Here is a 21,109-nt window from a genome sequence, read left to right on the forward strand (position 1 = left end):
AACCTTGAGAGGGTACAGAGGAGGGCCACTCGTATGGTTAATGGTTTGCAGGCCAAGGCCTATGAAGAGAGACTAAGGGACCTGGATCTCTTCAGCCTCCGCAAGAGAAGGCTGAAAGATGATCTTGTGACCATCTACAAATTCATTAAGGGGATGCAATAAGGAACTAGAGATGCTCTGTTCACCAGGGCGCCTCTTGAGATAACAAGGAACAATGGTCACAAACTGACAGACAGCAGATTTAGGCTAGACAGTAAGGGTGGTCAGAATTTGGAATGGGCTTCCAAGGGAGGTGGCACTCTCCCTAGCAGGGGGGGCAGGGGAGGGGGGGAGTCAACAGGACTGTCACTCAGGTTTAACTTTGTTGCCCCAGGGTGCCTCAGCAGAAGGTGTCATGACTCACTACCCCTGCTCTCTCCCCAACCTTCCCAGTATGGGGGCACCATTTATCACCTTGTAAGTGGGTTGGCACAGTCGCCCTAGAGGCCCTCAGCCAGGCCAGACAATAAAAAAAAAACAACAACAAAAAAACCCCAAAAAACCCAAAAAGGCAAGAGCAAGAAATGTTAACTTTTTCCCAGGCAACAAGCGACCTTCTTGGGTAGGGTGAGGGAGCATGCAGGTATGTGTGGATATGTGGGTGGATATGGGGTTTGTGGGTGGATGTATAGGGAGGGAAGATGACTGGGTTGTAGGTATCTGTGTATGGCAGTGAGAGGGGAGTTGCATGTATATGGTGGGGTGTGCGTGGACTCACCCCATTCACACACACACACACACACACACACACACACACACACACACACACACACTCCCCCCCCCCCCCTCCCCAGTCTCACCCTCTCTCTGCCCCCCTCCCTCACTACACACACTCCCAGCCCCAGGGTACTGGTGCAGGCCCTGTGTTCCCACAGTCTGGCAATAGAGCCAGGTGACATCTTTCAAAAAAAAAATAACTTTCTCATGTGTTATTGTAACTGACAGTGTCAGAAGTACTCAGATTTTGTTCTTATTTACTGCAATACATTTGGTAATAAGAGTCAAACAAATATTTATTTGCCTTATACAACACAAGCTACAAAACAAACTGTTAAAAATACAGCTGTCAATACCATGATCCTACGTGAAATTTCAGTCATCCGTCTTAAAAAGTCATGTCTTCTAGTCCATCCTCCATAAACTTCTTATAAAGTGCCATAAATTTTGCCACAAATGCTTCCAGATGGTAAATAGCTTTGCTGCCCAATTGCAGTCGATGCTCATAGAAAGCAGCCATTTGTGCAACCTCTCCTTTTAGTTGTCCATCACAGTTATTTAGAAGTTCTGTCAAAAGGCCCTAAAAGAAAAAAAAAAAGGATTATTTGAAAAGCTGAAACATTCTGAAAGCAGAAAAATATTACTTTTCTAAAAATAAGCAAAGAAAGAGCATGATCCTGGTTCTGAACTTGCTCAGGGATACAGCACTTGAGCTTCTGTTCTACTATCACATCATGTATCAAAATGCAACCAATTCCGAATTCCACTAACCTGTGAAAACTTTCTTTCTGAAGCTTCCCTCTCAGTATAAATTCTTCACCAAGTCAGATTAGACAATTAGCTGCTGTACTTGCAAATGAGAGAACCATGCAACCAAACAACTGTCTTACTAAAGGCAAAATATTCACTTTAAATGCTGATCGTGCACAATTCCTACTGATGTCATTCGGAACTGCAAGCATATACATGACTTGAGGAATCTTCATGACAAAAAGCAAATTTGTACTTTGGTCAGTTATCTTCTATCTCAACTGCACTTATCAGAGAAGAAAATTGAACATGGCAACAAAACCGTTTATAAAAATCCTAATACTTAAGTATTACAGTCTCTTTCCAGTCCTCTGTCATTTTTGCTGTAAGTATATTACCATATTTCTTCACATGTCTTACACCCCCATATATGACACACAGTTTGAGGAGGCAGAATGAAGGGGGAGAAAAATTTCCTGGCTGAATTCTGGCTGCATGGAGGAGAGGTGGAGTCTTCTGCTCAACAAAAGCTAGATACATAATCTTGTCACAGCTGCCGCCAAGTTGGCATAGCTTTTGACTTTAGTCGCATGATGATGTCACTACTGACCTGTAAGTATTCTTCCTTAATCTTTGATGGCAGCTGGTTATTGCCACCTTTAATGTACTATGTCAGGAGCACTATGAATGATTGAGCATCCCAAACTGCACTCCACAATCAATAGTACATCAGCAACCAGTAATTCAGATAAGAAGGGTTTGCCTTCCCAATTATCAGATGCACCAGAAGAGGCATTGACTTTGTGTTGTATTCATATGCATTCACTTGCCTGAACACAAGACATGGCAGATACTCACCATTCTGATCGCTCCACCCCAATCTAGTTTTAAATCCACTTGCCAAATCACCAGGACTCAAAGAAAGATCAGTCTAACAAGGCAAACTGGCTTGACTGCATGCAGGCATGTTATGTATGCAACTACAAACACTTATGAAGAATTAAAATCACTCTAATTTTAACTAGTTTATATTGCTTTATGTCGCTTTCAGTACCATCATATATTATGTTTAATTTAACTTCTGTTTAAACCAGTAGAATGTATAATTTCACTGTATGCTTTTACCAATAACCTCAAATTATATAATTTTATTATTATACAAGATGTAATCTTATTGTTAATTCTACTGTATTGTTCTAGAAAAAGCTGCAAATAAAATTACTACTACTGTTAAATTAGAGAAGTGGAAGTATACAGAGTAGCAAAAACAGTAGATTTCATACAGACAATCTACTCTGAGTTCCTATAAATGCGAAGCCATATTTCTCATTTATTTATCAATTTAAAGACACATGACACGTTTACTCTTGAGGAAGACATGACAAACAGCATTTACTTTGAATGAAATCGTTTTCTAGCGTAGTTGGTTCTGAGAGGGTGCATCTGCATATACACTTAATATGAAGCAATAAACTCTGGTGCATTTTGAGCTGGAGTAGACTACTCCTGGGTGTACCTAGATGTGTGCTTGGGACAGCAGTACAATTTGAGCTGGGGTGGAAGAGAAAGTCAGCCCTGGCCTCTGGATGGTGGCACCGGGTGGCAGAAGTGCTGGCTGGAGCAAGAGGGTGCTGAAAAAGGTGCAGAGCCCTGTGGCTAAGCAGCAGGCAGGAGTCTGTCCTTCAGCTGGCTGGGCTGCCTGGGTGCAATTTATGCCTGTGTTTAGTGTCTACATGCATGTTTAAAATTACAGTTGGAGACTACACTACTTTAGGCCACGGTAACTTACTGTACTTTGTTACACTGGCATACTTTAGTTTACTGTGGCCTAATACCATCACATGTCTGATCTGCAGTAAAACACACATGTAGACGTGTCCAGGAAGTCAGAAACTAATCTACTGCAGAGGAAGTTAATCCAGCACAAGTGTCCACATCCACTACCACTGTCAAATTCACCCTGAGCTACATAAGCTCAGTGCAAACAAAAACACATGCTACCTAGTGGCTAGGCAGTGCAAGAGAGCCAGCTCTGGCAAGCCAACCTAGGAAAGCTGGTTGCATGAGTGTTTCTTGCTACAGAGCAAATTTACTGCAGACTAAAACCTGGAATCAACATGTTGTGCATCTGTGCTGCACCACAGTATCACAGTTGCACTCATCACATGATACATATGTCCCAAATAGCTACAGAAGGCACGTTTCTTGCCCTTAGGCCTTGATTCTGCAAACACTTGTGATCATGCACTTGACCCAACATTAGTCTCAATGACTACTCAAGCATTAAATGCATGCAAGAACATCTGCCAGAACGGTCTTTGACCTTTACTGTAACTTTAATATGCAAGATAAAGTCCGTGTCTGCATTTTCAATACCCAGCTCTAAGCTGTAATAGAAAGAATTACTAAACCAAAAGCATCTTGTATCTATTTGTTTCTTACCTGAAGAGATTACATATAGAGCCTGAAGTTATCAAATGCCAATAAGAACATAAGTGCTATTTACTGGGTCAAGCCATAGGTCCATCTAGCCAAGTGACACTCAACCAGGGTGCTGGTGCACCCTGGCATGCTACCAGATCCTTTGAAGGATGCCTTAAGATATGCAGAGATAAGAAAAGTGAGTGTGAGGAGATAAGCAGATAAGGACAGACTCAGGCTCATCTCTGCCTGGACAATCACCTATCCCTTTTGCCCAGACCCTCTGCATATAACTAAAATAAATAAATATGTTATTGAAAATGGGCCCCACTCAATTCACAAAAGGTACTGAGGGCTGCCTCAAATCCAAAAAAGTTAAGTACCACTGATCTAACCGGACAGTATCCTCTCTCACACAGTGGCACATTGTGGGTGCTGAGGGGGGAGGGTAAACAGGGCATGCACAGAATCAACATCCTGCTCCTCTTCATCAGAATCAGAAGACAGAACATAAGAACCTAAGAACTGCCAGTTACTGGGTCAAACCATAGATCTATCTTGCCCAATATCTTGCATTAAAAAGCAGCAGAGCGGATGCTGAAAAGGAGAGTGAACAGGGTAAAACCAGGGTTTGTTTCACAGTTCCTCTCATGTGCAGCTTCCATCATTTAAGGTCTAGGAAGTTCTGATTTTGAGGCTGTATCCCCAACTCCCACGCTCAATAGCTCCTGATGTGCCTTTCCTCCAAGGATCTGTCCAATCCCTTTTTGAAACTGGCTAAACTGTCGGCTTCCATAACACCCGGTGGCAACAGAGTTCCATAACTGCATGAAAAAGCTTCCTTTTCTCGACTTTAAATTTACTACCTTCAGTTTCATTTTATGACCTTGGTTCTTGTACTGTGAAACAGCAAATCATAAAAAATAAAATAAATTAATGGTTGTCCCAGATTCAGATTCTCTTAGCTTGGGATGCCATGAATATAGTATGTGCTTGAGTTAAAATTACCTTCATTATAATCTCAGGAGGAATGCAGTGGGTTAAGAGCTCATAAAGCCGTCCGCGAACTTCAAGTAGCCTGTTGGAATTAGATCATTAAAATATATTACAGTTACATCTACAAAACTTGTTTTATGGTTTGTTTTTTTATACACAGCATACCACAGAATTCTAAGCATAAATATTTTTTGTAGCTTTAAACATGCAGCCTACAATATTCATACCATGTAAAGCTAGTCTAAAATGTGCACGACCTCACTCAATACTTTTTATTCAATTTTGGTTCACTAGCTGTCACAACCTCAATTGAATCTAGGAAGTACTACAGCACTATGGGTGCCTATACACGTAATCTGATACATTCCAATTAAAATGGAATAGCATCGCTGCAGCATTTCATGTATACATTTTTTTGGATATAAAACAGAGAAAACCAGGAACCCTGGCTATAAGTAAAGCTCATTGAATGTATCCCACAGCCATTTTTAAACACATGGAGACTTAATACACGTCATGCTGTGGCATTTTAAATTTGAGAGTGGTTCCTACCAAGGCTGCAGCAAGAGCAGCAGCGCAGGGTTGAACCCCCTTGGGTGTGCTGCTGCGCTAGGGCAGCAGGGAGCTCACAGTGGCAAGGAGATCCCTGTGAGGCCCTGCTGTTCCCTGCCACACTGGGTCATGCCCACTGGGCTGCAGAAGCTCCAGGGGAGGAAAGCAGGGCAGGAGCCCAAGCCCACAGCCTGCGCCTGCCTTGTGTACAGATCTGGGGGAGGTGCAGAGGATGGAGCTAGAGACTGTTCTCAGTGGCGACAGATGAGAAAACAAGGAGCAATGAGGTCTCAAGTTGCAGCAAGGGAGCTTTAGGTTAGATATTAGGAAGAATTTTCTCACTAGAAGGGTAGTGAAACACTGGAACAGGTTACCCAGAGAGGGTGTCAATCTCTATCCTTGAAGGTTCTTAAGACCTAACCAGACAAAGCTGTGGCTGGGATGATCTAGTTGGAGATGGTCCTGCTTTGAGCAGGGGGTTGGACTACATGACCTCCCGAGATCCCTTCCAACCCTAATTTTCTATGATTTCTAGCTTACACAACAGCTAACGTGTCAGGTGATAAAAACAAGTGTTTTTTCCCTCTCACATTCTTGGATAAATGAAGGGAAAAGTTCTTCCCAGATTTTATGGCAGCTTGGGAAGGAGGCATCAAGTGATCTGGGTTCCAACAGCTTACAGAAGTAATTATTTAAATAACTATACAGGGAAGTACATTAACTTATGCAAGCTAAAGAAATGCGAGACTATACATATGGATTTAAAAATGAATCGTAGAGAAGATTTCTTCCCCTCATGACTTTAAAGTGCTGTATTTATTTCTAATTTAATGCTAATCCCTTGTACATTGATGTTTCCTACTGGAAAGTCCGAGTGCTGGAATGGCAGTGTCAAGTAGAACAGAACAAGTTGTACCATGTTCAAGCAAGGTACCAAACACTATAACTACAAGGCAGCTGTATACTTCAGACACCTGCATAGGAGTGTGTAGCAGATTAGAAGTCCACAGACAGATGTAGACCAGAACTCACTTCCAGATATAGACAAGTACTGTAAAAGATTGTAGGTTTGCTGAGCAGCAAATACATAAATTCAAAGTAAAGCAATGACACTGGCTGTGTAACAAAACTTGGCCTGCTTATTCTCTTGAGAGGCTCACTTAAAATCTTAAGATTGAGTACTGGCCATCCCCTATATAGACTTTAACCCATTTTCTTTGGATACAAAATATATAAACATCCTGAACTAATAAAATGCCACAAAACATTTAAAACAATGCTTCTTAGGCTCCGATAACACAATATACCGTAATACTTCAGCCAAGTATTTCCACCTACCTCTGGGGAGTCTGCTGACTGACAATAGCATTTGCAGTCTCCCTCAGATATACTTCCCAGTCTGTCTCAGGGATGTCTTGATCAGATGTGAAAGGATACCTGCACAACAAAACAAAACTATTTTGGCAACGAGCCTACAAGGAATGCATATTACAAAATCTAGCCCATATTATTTCTTACAGCAACTTACTGTTGCACTCTGCAGGCCTCACACATAAGCAGCGCCTTTCGAAGATTCCTGCCAGATTTCTCGGCAAGTTGACGAGCTAGATCCTGAGGAAGAGTCAGGCCTTCTTTCTTACACACGCTGGATAACACATGACAGATCTACATGAAAAAAAACCACAAAAAAAAAACCCAAGTAACAATGATGCACCTTGTCATGCATCCACAGATGCATCTCGAGCAGGTCCAAGGTGATCCTCCCCCTCTATGCAACACTGGTAAGGCTGCAGTTGGAGTACTGTGTCCAGTTCTGGGCGCTGCACTTCAGGAGGAATGCGGACAGCATCAAGAAGGTCCAGAGGAGGGTCACTCACATGGTTAGGCGGCAGCAGGGCAGGCCCTATGAGGAGAGGCTACGGGACCTGAACCTGTTCAGCCTCCACAAGAGAAGGCTGAGGGGGGATCTAGTGGCCTGTTACAAACTAGTCAGAGGGGACCAGCAGGTATTGGGGGAGTCCCTGTTCCCCCAAGCACTCCCAGGAGTGACTAGAAATAATGGTCACAAGCTGACAGAGGGTAGGTTCAGATTAGACATCAGAAGGCACTACTTCACTGTCAGGGAAGCTAGGATCTGGAACCAACTTCCAAGCGAAGTAGTGCTGGCTTCTACCCTGGGGGTCTTTAAGAGGAAGTTAGACAAACACCTTGCTGGAGTCGTTTGACCCCAGTACTTTTTCCTGCCATGGCAGGGGGTTGGACTTGATGATCTGCTCAGGTCCCTTCTGACCCTACCAACTATGAAACTATATGACCCACAGAATACATTTTGTAGCCTGAGGACTATTTTCAGGCTCACGCATTTCTGGGCTAGCTGCTACCTAGACATAAAGACATGAGTCAAGTTTGCTCACTGAATAGATACCATAATACTGGTAAGAGGGGAAAATCATGAACCATAAACAGGGTTTGGGTCACTTGGCGTATGGCCGTAAGTATACAGTAAAAACATGGTGGATTAATATTTGGAATGGGTTTATTTTTGCCTCCACCTAAACTTACGTCTTCAATGCTAGGAGCAGGAACTCGTACTGCTAGACATCTACTTTGTATAGGTGCAATAATTTTTGACATGGAATTGCAACACAGGATGAGTCTGCAGGTGGCCATATATTTCTCCATGGTTCTTCGCAGTGCATGCTGAGCATCTTTAGTAAGTTTGTCAACTTCTGTCAACAGCACCACTGAAGAGTAAAACAAAAATTAAGTATCCTTTATTAGAAGAGCTCGATAGGAAATAATAATGCACTTCATCTTTCTATTCTTCTTTAACTTCAAAAGTGAGTGAATGTGGTCTGTGGCTGGAGAAATGGACTAAGGTTCATAGGACCAGGGTTCCAATTTCTACTTGGTCGCTGACCTGCTATGACACCTTGGACAAGTTATTTCCCTTTCTGCTCCCGTTTCCCTCTGACCCTCTCATCTATTAAGATATTAAGCTCTTCAGGGCAGGACTGTAACTGCTACTGTGATACGAATAAGAATTCAAATTAGGTGCTTAAGACCGGCAATCTGTTTTTTAATAATACCTCCCATTTAAAGTATGCTCACTAACTACTTTGAACCATATAGAAAGAATGCACACACACACACACACACACACACACACGAGCTGAAAACCTTCACAACAAGAAGCTTTCTACCTTTTTCCACCCATTCCATTAAGATACCAGTTTTTAATGTAAAACTGATCAGCACCCCCCACTTGCCTTCTGGAACAAAATATTGAGAGGCAGGTGGGGGGTGCTGATCAGTTTTATATTAAAAACTGGTATCTTAATGGAATGGGTGGAAAAAGGTAGAAAGCTTCTTGTTGTGAAGGTTGTCAGCTCTTCCCTGTATATATATTCTTTCTATATGGTTCAAAGTAGTTAGTGAGCATACTTTAAATGGGAGGTATTATTAAAAAGTGTTTGCCCAAGAACTGCGAAGAAAGTGATGGAGGTACCACAGACGGGGCCACCATTACTTGATTTCTACTCTATTCTCCCACCTTTCTCCTCCACATACTTCTCTATCCTTCTTTTAGTCTTGGCAATAAAAGCAGCTGTAACATTCTGCATGTGGAACACTAAAGAGAAAAAAAACCCACTGGTATCTTTGAGGACCCTAGCTAGTTAGCTCCCTCGGTAACCCTTCTGTGCAACGCCTCTGAACTTTCTACACTAAACACTTCACACATACTTCTCATGTATGCCATTACAAAAAACATATTGGGGATAATATGGAAGTGTCCTTTCCCTCCCCATGGAGGACTGCACGTGTGTGTGTGTGTGTGTGGGGGGGGGGGGGGGGGGGGGGGGGGGGGAGGAGGGAAGGGACAGGGTAGGTTGCCTGGAGGACTGACCATGTCACAAAGCTGAACATCCACAAAACACTGAATTAGCTTACAGTGAATCAGTTCAAAAGAGTACTTGATTTTTTAGATAAATCTGCCTGGAACAATTCAAAAGTGTAAGACAGTGCAATAGAGTTGTACATCTGTCCATCTCATGTTGAAACCTCATTTAAAACATTTCAAGTGTTATGCGTGTATACACCCTTAGATTTTTCTCCTGTAAAGTTCTGGCCTGCGTTTATCTCATTTTACTAACCTTTAAAATCTCTTTGAGTACTTGTCTCAAGTTGTTGGGATTGTGCTACTGTCTTCAACAGTTCTTGAATTACCACACGGTCACTGTTTCCTGCATCACTGCACAAAAAGTTCAGATAAAAATATACTTTGTTGTTACATTTGTTTTAAAAGACTCTAGACCTTATCTTCAGTGCATTCTTCTAAGCAAAACCCAAAATGCTATCTACATAAAGAAGGCGAGACACTGACATGAAAATTAATTTACCTTAAACATGTAAGCATTTGAAGTCCAGTAAGTACTGACTAATTACCTTCCTAGCCTTTGAAACTTACATATTATGCACACCAGCATTATGTGTGTGTTGTTTTGCATCAAAGATTGCATACTAACTGTAATGAATTATATTTGACATGCAGGCCCAGATCCTACTCTGCTTAGTGGAGGTTTTTTATACAGCTACTTGGCCAAGAAAAAAAAAGCATCTTGCCTCATAAGAGTGATACTGCTTTCCTAGTGCTGCATATGTACTTTGCATTAAGTAGTTATTGAATAAAACGCAAAAATAGCAGATCTGGAACCTAGGCCTCTCTTCCTTAGGGGATTGTGCCCTTCACTGAGCTAGAGTGGCCTTCATCTTGCTTGTTCTACCTTTGGCCCTGTAACTCCTGCATTCTTTTCCCCCCAGTAGCTCAGCTTCAAGAGAAAGAATGGAGGACACCCTCAGTCCTGCTTAGCCTGGTTCACAGCCTGATGATTAGCCCATTAGGGCACTGGCTAGGATCTCAGCCTCCCACTTTCTCCTTAACACCTAGGCCAGTGTGCCATCAGAAATGAACAGGTATCGTGGAATTTTGCAATGAGCTACAATAGGTATGAGGATAGGGAATGCCTTAACAGGTGTGCCACAGAAAATTTTTTTTAATGTAAGTGTGCCTTGGGCTGGAAAAGGTTGGGAAACAATGACCTAGGCTACCAGACAGAAGTTCTCCTGCTCCTGCCCTCACACTTAGCCTTACTCATGTGTTTAAAGCTAAGATAAAGGTATGTTTCAGAAGTAGACTAAATGACCTTGCTCAAGTCCCTGAAACAATGGCAAGTAGGGTTGTACTAAAGGAACTCAGGCACTTGAAGCTGTCCTAGTGCCTCATGTCTTAGAAATTAAATCAGAATTGACTCCATTTTCTGTTGCTTCTCCACTTTCTAAACAGTCATTTTGTCCTTGGCCAAAAGTCATCTAGCCAGCCAGTAAAACAAAACAAGAACAAAAGATCCTTTGCTATGTATATGTCCTCATCATTCTGAAAACAACTATAGTTATAATAACTAAAGATCTTCTTGAGAAAGACCCGACATTAAACCTGCAGCTTAAAGTAAAAATGTTGCCCTTGTGTCCATCCCCCTCACCCAGTCTCAGAAATGCGTTTTCTTTCAAATCTGAAATTAAGATGCAGGGAGACCAGTGGATGTGGTGTACCTTGATTTTAGCAGGCATTTGATACAATCTCCCACAATGTTCTAGCAGGCAAGCTAAAGAAGTATGGGCTGCATGAATGGACTGTAAGGTAAATACAAACCTGGCTGGAGCATCAGGCTCAGAGTGGTAATGAATGGCTCAGTGTCTAGTTGACAGCCAGTATCATGCGGAGTACCCTACGGGTCAATCCTGAGGCCAGTTCTGTTCAATTACTTTGAAGATGGCATAGAGTGCACCATCAGCAAGTCTGCAGATGACACCAAGCTGGAAGGAGCAGCAGATATGCCAGAGGGTTGGACTAGGATTCAGAGTGATCTAGACAAATGGGAGGATTTGGCCAAAAGAAATCTCATGAGGTTCAACAAGGACAAGTGCAAAGTCCTGCACTTAGGACAGAACAATCCCATGCACCAGTACAGCTTGGGCACCAATTGGCTGGAGAGCAGCTCTGCAGAAGTGACCTGGGGGTTACAGTGGACAATAAACTGAATGAACCAGCAGTGTTCCCTTGTTGCCAAGGCTAACAGCATACTGGGCTGCATTGGTAGAAGTGTTGCCAGTAGGTCAAGGGAAGGGATTACTCCCCTCTATTCAGCACTGGTGAGGCCATATCTGGAATACTGTGTTCAGTTTTGGGCCCCACACTACAGAAAGGATGTGGACAAATTGGAGAGAGTCCAGCAGAGGACAACAAAATGGTGAGGTGGCTGGAGCACATGACTTATGGGGACAGGCTGAGGGAACTGGGCTTATTTAGTCTAGAGAAGAGAAGACTGAAGTGGGATTTAATAGCAGCCTTCAAACACCTGAAAGGTGGTTCAGAAGAAGATGGAGCTAAACTGTTCTCAGTGTTGGCAGATCACACAACAAGAAGCAACAGTCTCAAGTTGCAGGAAGGGAAGTTTAGGGTAAATATTGGGAAGAATTCTCTCACTAGTAAAACTAGAACAGATTCCCCAGAGAGGTGGTGGAAGCTGCATCCTTGGAGGTTTTCAAGACCTGACTAGAAAAGCTTTGCCTGGGATGATCTAGTTGGGGCTGGTGCTGCTTTGAGCAGGGGGTTGGACTAGATGGCCTCCTGAGGTCCCTTCCAACCTTAATTTTCTAGGATAATAACTCTATATAAATATGACCTACATCTATTGGTTGCTAGAGAAAGTGCTACTTTTTATATACTTTATACGACTCATTTCTCTCCAACACAAGAAATAAAACAAGATGTGGCCATATTTATTTTCTAAAGCTTTTTTTGATGTAATGCAAGCCAATGCAACAGGACTCTGTGTCCCAGGTATGCATTCCATAATGTGCAGGGGCTTCAATCTAAAATGATCTGGTTTTCCAGTTTAGACAGCTGAGACAAAACATGCTTAGATCTAGAAATGATCTCTCCAGAAAGAGTACTTACAAAGAAAGCTTTAGGTTAAATATAGAAAAATGGAAGGGGCTGGACGGATAGGTGCACAGAGGATTTGTTACTAAGGATTGTACTAGCATCAAGGATGCTAGTTTTGGCTGCAGGAGTAAAACCAGCAAACACCCCACCCACAACATTTAGCATGCCAACAAAATAATACAGCCTAACATTGCAAATAGCTTTGAGGACTCCATTGGAATTCCATTAGCAGCTGGTCTAATACTGTAGACCACTCAATGAATGCAGTGGCTTCTTGCTTTTCCATTTTTGCCGATTCAAGAAACACAAAAAATTATACACCATCATTGCTACAATCATTAAAAAGTTATTGATGCAATTTCATTTTGTTTTTAAGCTAGCTTCTTCTTTGGAGCTAGAGGCATCCAAAGCAAGCATTTCAAGATTTATCACTTAATATGCAATTTACAAATTAAGGGTGCACCGATAAAAGATTTTTGACCGATGCCAATGGCCAATTATTAACCGGCCATATTGGCCGATACCAATCTGATAGTCGATACACACCCCGGCAGGTTGGAGAGCAGTGTCCAGCTATTAAACCCGGGGGGGGGGGGGGGAGGGGGAAGGAGCACACACAGAGGCCCCCTCATGGTGAAGGAGGAGTGGGACTGGGGCAGGAACCACCCAACCGGGGCACAGAGGAGCCTCGGGCAGCTTGTCCAGGGGGCATGATCAGGAGGTGGCTCCCCACCATTACACATACATCCAGGGAAGGGCATGTGCTTCTCAGATTTACATGCAGGGCAAGGGTGGGCTGCACTGGCCTCTTCCAGGCAGAGAGGCTGGGCTCAGGACAGGTGGGCAGGAGCAAGACAGGTAGTGACAGTGGTGCTGGGAGGGAAGGGGCGGGGGGGGAGCTACAGCAAATTTGAGCTAGTGACTAGTCCACTCCATAGGCCCTGCTGCCAGCCCCCAAGCCCACCTTCACCCTGTGCACAAATCCAGGGGGCATAAGCCCTCCCACGCCTTCTTGGGGTGCACACAGTGGCAGAGAGCCACCCTCCCATTCCTGCCCCCACAATGCCCCCTGGACAAGCCACCCACAGCTCTGTTCTGCACCCCACACCCCCCGTCACCACGGGGGCCTTGCCCTTGCCCTCCCAAAATTTACCGGCCTAACACTGCTCTCCAAGCTGTGCCAGGCTGTATTCCTGGCCATGTGCACGCATGCAGCATTTAATTGGTGAAATTATCAGCTATACTGGCCAAAAAAAGACAATTGCCCGTTTTCCTGGGATCAGCATCGATCCAATATGGACCAGAATATTGCTGCACCTCTATTACAAATCAAACATAATCCCATACTATATCTTCTTTTGTATGTTTTGGCCTTTAAGTGCAGTATTAGGGCAACAGAAGTGCCACTCTCTGAAACAATCCATGATACATGCCATAACAGATGCATCAGCGATAAAAAAGCTCAAGGAATTTGTCGTCTCAAGGTTCTTCCATGCTTTAACTACTGTTCAGGATAGAGGGCATTTTAAGTGAGGAGAAAAAAAAAAAAAAGAAGTATCTTGTGTTCTAGCAAGCTGATAATACAGCCCCCCCCCCCCAATATATTTTGGTCAGGAACAGAAAAAACAATCTGTGTCCAGGAAGTTTAGTTATTAAGCTATGCTTACTTCTTATAGAAGTAGCTACATTAGAGAGCCTGATTAATAATTACATGGGTGAAGGGGTAGACTAAGCCTGATGTCATCTGAATGTTTCAAACACTTCAATAGGATGGTTAAGTAGTGCAGAGTTCTCAATCAAGCATAAACTTTGTCATCTCTTTCTCCCACAGAATGATCCATTTAACATCATCTGCCTATGGCAAGTTATGCAGCCAGCAGGCAAAGCTCTGGAAGTTACAGATAAAATCTGTGCAGTGGCTTGGAGAAAAAAAAAAAAAAAAAAAAACTTAGACAAAACAGATTTAACACCTGTCTGTTTCCGTCTCTCTCCAGAAGTTAGTTTCCTTTCCCTTTTAAGGTTTAAAAAAAAAAACAAAAACAAAACAAAAAAAACCACACTGTGTTACCCTAAATGTACTTCACTAAACATGGAACTAATATCCAATATAATCAGAACTTCACAGACCATACCCACATGTGTCACGGACATTAGCAGAACATATTTCTGCAGATGCCTACATATTAGAGAGAGACAGTAATGTGTACTTCAAGACTTACTGATTCACTGTTGGTTCTAGCTCTTTTAAGAGAACATTATAGTCAGGAACATCAATACTAAAACTAACAACATTTATGTCAGCTCTATTTTTAAAAGATGAAATACTTGTTGATACTTAAGTTTGGAGTTGAATACTAATATTTATGAATGGATATTAAAAAACCTGATTTCCTTATACCATTTTAGAATTATCTGATCAGAAGATTAGTCAGGGATTTTGTAGTTTGTCATTGTGAAGCTAGAAAGTCAAAATTGCAAGACCAATGGAAAGTTTTGTTTTGAAATATCGGAATACAATTAGTTCTCCTTTTTTCTAATAATTATGGCAAGTAGGTATTAAAAAAAAGACAAGTTGACATGCATGAAAACAGAAATTACTCCCAAGAATAAAATAATAGGGTAAAATATTAGAAGTCAATTGTGAAAAAGTTAAACCATTTACTTCAGGACATGCACTGTTGTCCATAACTCCAACTCAGACAGCTGAAGCAAACATAACCAAAACCTGCCCTTGTAGGTATATATACACACAGCATATACCCTGGTATGATTTAAACAATGTTAAAATGGTTTCAGGTAAATACTTCTATTTATTTTTGGTCATCACAAGCAATTTCACCACTTTCAAAGACATATAGTAAAACACACTAACTGAACTCTACTACAGCAGCTGGCATTGAAGCCAACATCTAACCTTTGGTTGACATGATTCTTAATATTTTGGCCCAGAAAAACAATAAGCATGTATTTTGTTACAGCATACTATACACTATGCTTAATATCCATTTTTACCAGAAAAAAAGGGATAAAAAGAAAAGAGCCCTTCCCACTAATTCAAGGGCAAAGTTTTCATAATGGCTTTAATCCGATCCCTAAATTTTAAAATGCAATTCTATTCAAGGCCCAACCCTCATATCTGCATGTTGAAATCTATTACTGAAACAGAAAGCTACTGTATTTATGTACATGCATCCAGGTTTCTTTGTCACCTACATTTTGGTTCTGAAGACAGAGACCAACACATGCAAACCCCCAACTGTGAATAAGGTTTACTTGGGTATTTTTTTTCAAAGCAACTACTTGCACAAGTATATTTTGTGGACTGGATGTTTACAAAACAAATCTAAAGCCATTTCATACGCTATGGTCAGGGGCATCATATCCTTAACACCCCCAGTGTAAACTTTTTTTTGCCCACCTATGAATTTACCTTGGATTAACTTCGAGATGATAATTACTTGCAATGGTGCTAATTTCAATTTTCTTTTTAGAGGGTGCCTGTGTAAAAAGGAAGAATGTTAGATAAAGTCAACTTAAAAGAAAAAAAAGTTAAAATTTTGAAACCAAGAACTTATTATTGGCCACCTGCTAGCAGCATCATGGCACAGAGGACCTGTATTTCAGATCAATCTTATTAATCTTTCTCCCCAGGTGAGAGAACAGCAGCACTGGGAGGAGTCAAGCTTCTATAAGTGTTTTCTAAAAAGTTTGATCCTACTGTTGGATTTGATGGAGGTTCTAGACATGACAAAGCCATCTCTCTCTCAAAAGATCATTCTAGTTTGCAGACACTTGGAAGCCTGCCTCTCCAAGATTGGTATTTTTGGTGGCAGTGTTGCAGGATAGGGGAAGATGTTCCTCTCTCTCAACATGCAATTATAAGTCTGCAAATAGTGTAGTATACAACACCATTTATGTCAATTCTGATTCTGTACTTCAACAATTAAGCAATGCTCTATGTTTCTATCACCTTAACAGGATACATTTCCATTTAACAGCGTTCGACTGCGCTTATAGCAACTATAAGTCTCCTCCAATTCAAGTCACCTACCAGAAGTTTGAGAATTTTCCTTATAAAAGTCACCACAATCTGGCTTTTTTTTTTTTCCTTTTCTCACCAAGTCACAGAAAAAAAAAAAAAAAAGCAGCCAAACCACTAATTCTCAACCAGGGTGCCTGAGGCAGCACCCTGGGGTACCACAGGAAGTGAGAGGAGTTAAGTGCCAAGATAGGTAGGGAAAGGCTGAGGCTAGTTCCCCTGCAAAAAGAGACAAGCACTGTAATAAATTCGTTTTTGAAATAGGGTGCTGATCAATTTAAAGAAGTTAAGAAGAGGTACCTTGAGTCTAAAAAGAGTTGGAGCTATGCTACTGAGCTATGCCAACAGCTGGAAAGTTTTAATTAGCTTATTTGAATGCCAACAATGTTAGATGCACCAGCTACAGTAAAAGCTCTGTTATCCAGCATCCTCCAGGAATAGGGGATGCTGGTTAATCAAATATGTGCTGTCCGGTGCACTTCCTGGCATCAGTGCGCCGGGGGACAGGGAAGGGGGCCCCCCATGCAGGCTGCTTTGCCCCAGGCCATGGTCCACATAAGGAAGAAGTGAAAAAGAAGAAAAACTCTGCTCGCAGTGGCAAAGCTGGAAGTGAGACTTCCTTCCAAGGGACATGGCAAAAGAGAAACCGGAAGATTTATATTGACAGATGCCAGTTAGTGGCGCTTTCTGGTTGGTAAAGTGCTGGATAACACTATTTTTGCTGTACTATAAATTTTCCTTAAATGACAGCACTAAAAAAAAAAAAAAAAGCTCTTGATAAGATGCATGATAAGATGCTCAGCATCTCAAAACAAAACTACCTTTTGTACCAAATGTGACATCTGAGGCACCACTGAAAAAGTTAAATGGTAGTTTGTCCCGTTGTTCATTTTATTATTTAGACTTCTTAATAGTTTGTTGAACAAAACATCCATTTCCCTAAGCAAGGATTTTTACCTGGTAATACAGGATCTGGAATTATAAATCTGAAGCAACTGCCTTGCTCCTCAGAGAATAGACTGATGAAGTTATTCCAATTTCAATAGGAGATCTGTTCCGTAACAAATGATGACCCAGCATATGCAAGGGGCGTGATATTCATGGTTTATCCAATGCAGCTGAATTTTACACTTTGAGAGAGTGCTTAAAATTAAGACACTGAGATTAACTCAAGCATTGGTCCAGATTCTAATATTAGTTACCCAATGGTAAATCCAAAGTAATGCCAATGAAACCAACATGAAGGAAACAAATTTGAATCTGATCCTTGATATATAAGAGTGTCAAATACTCATGCTCAACCGGCCACAAAATGCAAGTTGTTAAGGCGACAAAAGAGCTAGAAGTACTTTGTAAGAAGGAAATGTTCAAGTGGCTAATTTGATCAACTTTATAAATAACTTTGAAATTTCTACCATGATAAAGAATCACAAATGTTGTGAAATTATGCTGCCTGCTTTGCTGTATTAGACTATGCTTGCATGCAAGTATTTATTTATTTTTAAACAACCTGTACATGAAGGATTTCTTACTGTTATAGTCTGATGTTCAATCCTTAGCTTTTCCACTCCTGCACCATACAGTTCTCTTAAGAGACACATTATCCTAGTTTTTTTCCCAGCTCCAGACGGTCCATACACCAACAGATGGGGAAAGTCACCACACTGAACCTGCAAATAACACAGCAAAACTAGTTACAATCATGCTTCCCCTGGGCTTGCAAATTAAATACACTGATACCTCTCTCACATTCATGTCTAGTCCTATACTGCTCCGAACTAAAACACAGCCTGGAATTAGGTGCCTCTTTGACAGACGAGCAGGAATCCTAGTTCTCTCTGATAAAAGAAAATCTCTCAAGATTTAAAAAAGGTAACCCCAAATCCACATTTTCCCATAAGTAGAATGAAATGTCATGGGGGGGAAAGGGGGGAGAGAATGTGGATTTTAGGTTGCTTTTATCCAAAATTGTTTTTTTTGTCTTTTTTTTTTTAATCAGAAAAAACCAGGATCCCCCATAGATAAGCATTTCCATTATTTGCAACAAGTTGCTGAAAAAACTTAAAGTTCATGGTATCTGTTAAAAGTCTTAAGTGAAATTTCCAAGTAACTTCAGAAAGTCGTTTCAGCCACTTCTTACTCCTGCCCGTTTTGTAGAGGAATAACGACTAGAGAGCACGATTGTCAGCAGACGTTTCTCTCTCTCTCTTCTGAAGGCTCAGGAAAAAAAAAACTAACAGCTAAATAATCCAAGTAAAGAAAAACACGGGCCTTACTCTTTCAAGCGCTGCTTACCAGGAGGAAACCCTCGGGAGCTGGAGCCTTACCATGAGCCACCCTTTCCGGGCAGAGAACCAACGTCTCCCTCCCTCTTAAAGGGGCCGGGGGTCCCCGCGGGTCACAGGAGGGCAGCTCACCCTCCCACTGCCCGGCAGCAGCCGGGGCGGGACTCTGCGGGGGCTGGGAAACAACCGGCTGTAACGGATAAGACCTACGGCAGAGAATACCGCGCTTCCCCGCTGCCGAAACCCCCGGCCCCTCCGGGGGCCTCAACCACGACCTCCCCCGCGTCCCCCCGGCCCGGCCTCACCAGATTGCGGAGCTGCGCCGCCTGGTCGCGGTGGAAGTCGAGGCGCGCGAGCGCCACGGGCCGGTATTTGTCCGCCCAGAGGCTCATGCCGCCGGCGGTTGAAAAAGGCGCGCACAACCCACCCGCGCAGCACTTCCGGGCCTGCGCCCAGCGACCCACCCCCCGCTACGGCGGCCGCGCAGGGACCGGCTTGTGGCAGCCAAACGCGCCCGGGATCTGGGCGGCGGGGGGGAAGGGCCCGCGCAGGCCTGCAGGCTCCGCCCCCGGGCCTGGGGTCCCCGCCCCCCCTTAGGCGCAGGGGCTTCTGCCGCCAGTTTCCCCGCTTGGGTGCTGTAGTCGGGAGGGGCTGGAAGGGACCTTACAGATCCTGGGGACGCCCCCCACCCCCCTGCACTTGGGCAGGAAGGACCGCAGGGATCAGGTGACCCCAGCAAGGTGGGCGTCAAGACGCTTTGTGAAGGTGGCCACCAGGGTGGGTGACTGTACGGTACCGCCTCTGGGGGCCTGTTGCAGACCCGCCGCACTCGCCTTGTACAGCAGTTTTTCCGTATGTCCAGCCTGAAGTGATCTTCAGTCAACTTGTGCCCATCATTTCTTGCGCTCCCTGGGGGAGTCTTAGTGAGCAGCTGCGCCCCCCAGCCCTGATGTACCTCCTTGATATAGGGGACTTGGTGGCAGTCTATAATAAGTCTATTGAGCCCCAGATGCGGCAGGGCCATGTGATGGCCACGCGCCAGGCTTTGTGGGAGGCAGCCCAGCAGCACCGCCTGTGCACCCTGCAGCAGGTCTCAGCATCACCATGTGTTGTCTCAGCGCAAAACTTGCAGCAAGGCCCGTGAGGTTACTGGGCAGTGAGCCCAGGGTCTCTGCTTCTGCTTCTTGGGCCCAGGCAGGGCTCAAGTTACATTTCCACTCCTGCAGGGGCTATGGCAGTGGCAGCCAGAAGGAGCCACTGCCATTGCCTGAGGCGCAGGGTGGGCCAGAGGGACACTCATCTCTTATGGGGGGCTCAGCCCCCTCCCCTCGTAATTCAAACCCTGAACCCAGGGAACTAGGAGTGACTGTGACTGTACCAGGGCACCAGGCGACGATGCCTCAGCACCATACCTTCCACACACCTGCGCACTCATGTCAGGCCGCAGCTTCCCTGCCTGTTGCCCCACAGTACCAGCCTAACAGCGAGTTTGCAGGGATCCAGAGAATTTCTCACGGGTCCGACGAATGGTCCAGAAGTTCTCACTGTCCTTCGTGGCTGTATCTGTATAGGGTGCAATATCAAAAATTAGCTCGCGGGAGACCTCATCCTCCCAGCGTTTCAGGGCAGTAGGGTGGGAAGTGCTGCCATATAAGCTAACAAACAAACAGTATAACGTCAGCTTCATTTTTAATTCATAAAAGGTTGGCACACACAATGTCAAATTAAACAGCAAATGTCTGTAAAGTAGAGTAACGGACAGTTGAAAAATGCCTGATTTAAACAGATAATGCATCAATAAATCATGGCAGAGATCATCCTCAAATGGAGGGGCTGCTGCCACCAACTGTAGTAACTGTATCTATCTGTTAAATGGATAAGATTAGATCAGAGTAGCTGCATCTTAAAATGCAAGCGCAGACAAATTAGATAGCAAAGAGGAGGCTTGCCTCTGTTGGATCCGACATTGGCTGTTCTCATCAGTTTTGAAGACTGACTCTTGATTTTTTAATTTATGGGATTTGTTGTACTGAGGAGGAACAGCTGGCACAAGCTGGCCCTTCCACAGGGTCAGGGGTGAGAAAGAGGGAGAGGAGAGGAGAAAGGGAAGATTCACTGGTAATGTCTGCAGAGACAGCCATGTGCAGAAGAGTGGAACAGAGAGGGGCAAGCCAGGGCAAGGTACAATAGAAAAGGGGCCTGGTAGGGAAGCATGCTCAGCTCTCCCTGCTGGTGACCTGACTAGTCAGTATGTTTGCAGCTTTTTTACCTCTGCAGATGGCCTGTAGCAAGAGACCAATTTTC

At 43.5% G+C, this 21,109-nt stretch overlaps 1 protein-coding gene across 3 annotated transcripts; it reads right to left on the reverse strand.

Annotated features, from left to right (window-relative positions):
* Positions 1 to 1,034: 1,034 nt before the first annotated feature.
* RFC3 (replication factor C subunit 3) lies at positions 1,035 to 19,288 on the reverse strand. 3 transcript variants are annotated; one of them, XR_009456384.1, is made up of 10 exons: positions 19,111 to 19,288; positions 18,053 to 18,190; positions 15,912 to 15,979; positions 9,630 to 9,727; positions 8,038 to 8,219; positions 7,004 to 7,140; positions 6,814 to 6,912; positions 4,936 to 5,005; positions 3,949 to 4,101; positions 1,251 to 1,336 (listed from the first exon to the last, which is right to left on the reverse strand). XR_009456384.1 is itself a non-coding variant. In XM_006265151.4 (9 exons), exons 1-9 carry the CDS (start codon positions 19,195 to 19,197, stop codon positions 1,145 to 1,147), a joined length of 1,071 nt encoding a protein of 356 aa, XP_006265213.1. In that variant the 5' UTR covers positions 19,198 to 19,281; the 3' UTR covers positions 1,035 to 1,144. The 3 variants fall into 3 exon arrangements, 2 of the variants coding, with proteins under 2 accessions (XP_006265213.1, XP_019353791.1); XM_006265151.4 differs by lacking the exon at positions 3,949 to 4,101 and having other exon boundaries at positions 1,035 to 1,336; positions 19,111 to 19,281; XM_019498246.2 differs by lacking the exons at positions 3,949 to 4,101; positions 19,111 to 19,288 and adding an exon at positions 18,797 to 18,878 and having other exon boundaries at positions 1,035 to 1,336.
* Positions 19,289 to 21,109: the final 1,821 nt, after the last annotated feature.

Source organism: Alligator mississippiensis, chromosome 1, assembly GCF_030867095.1.
Source record: "Alligator mississippiensis isolate rAllMis1 chromosome 1, rAllMis1, whole genome shotgun sequence".
NCBI classification, from domain to species: Eukaryota; Metazoa; Chordata; order Crocodylia; family Alligatoridae; genus Alligator; species Alligator mississippiensis.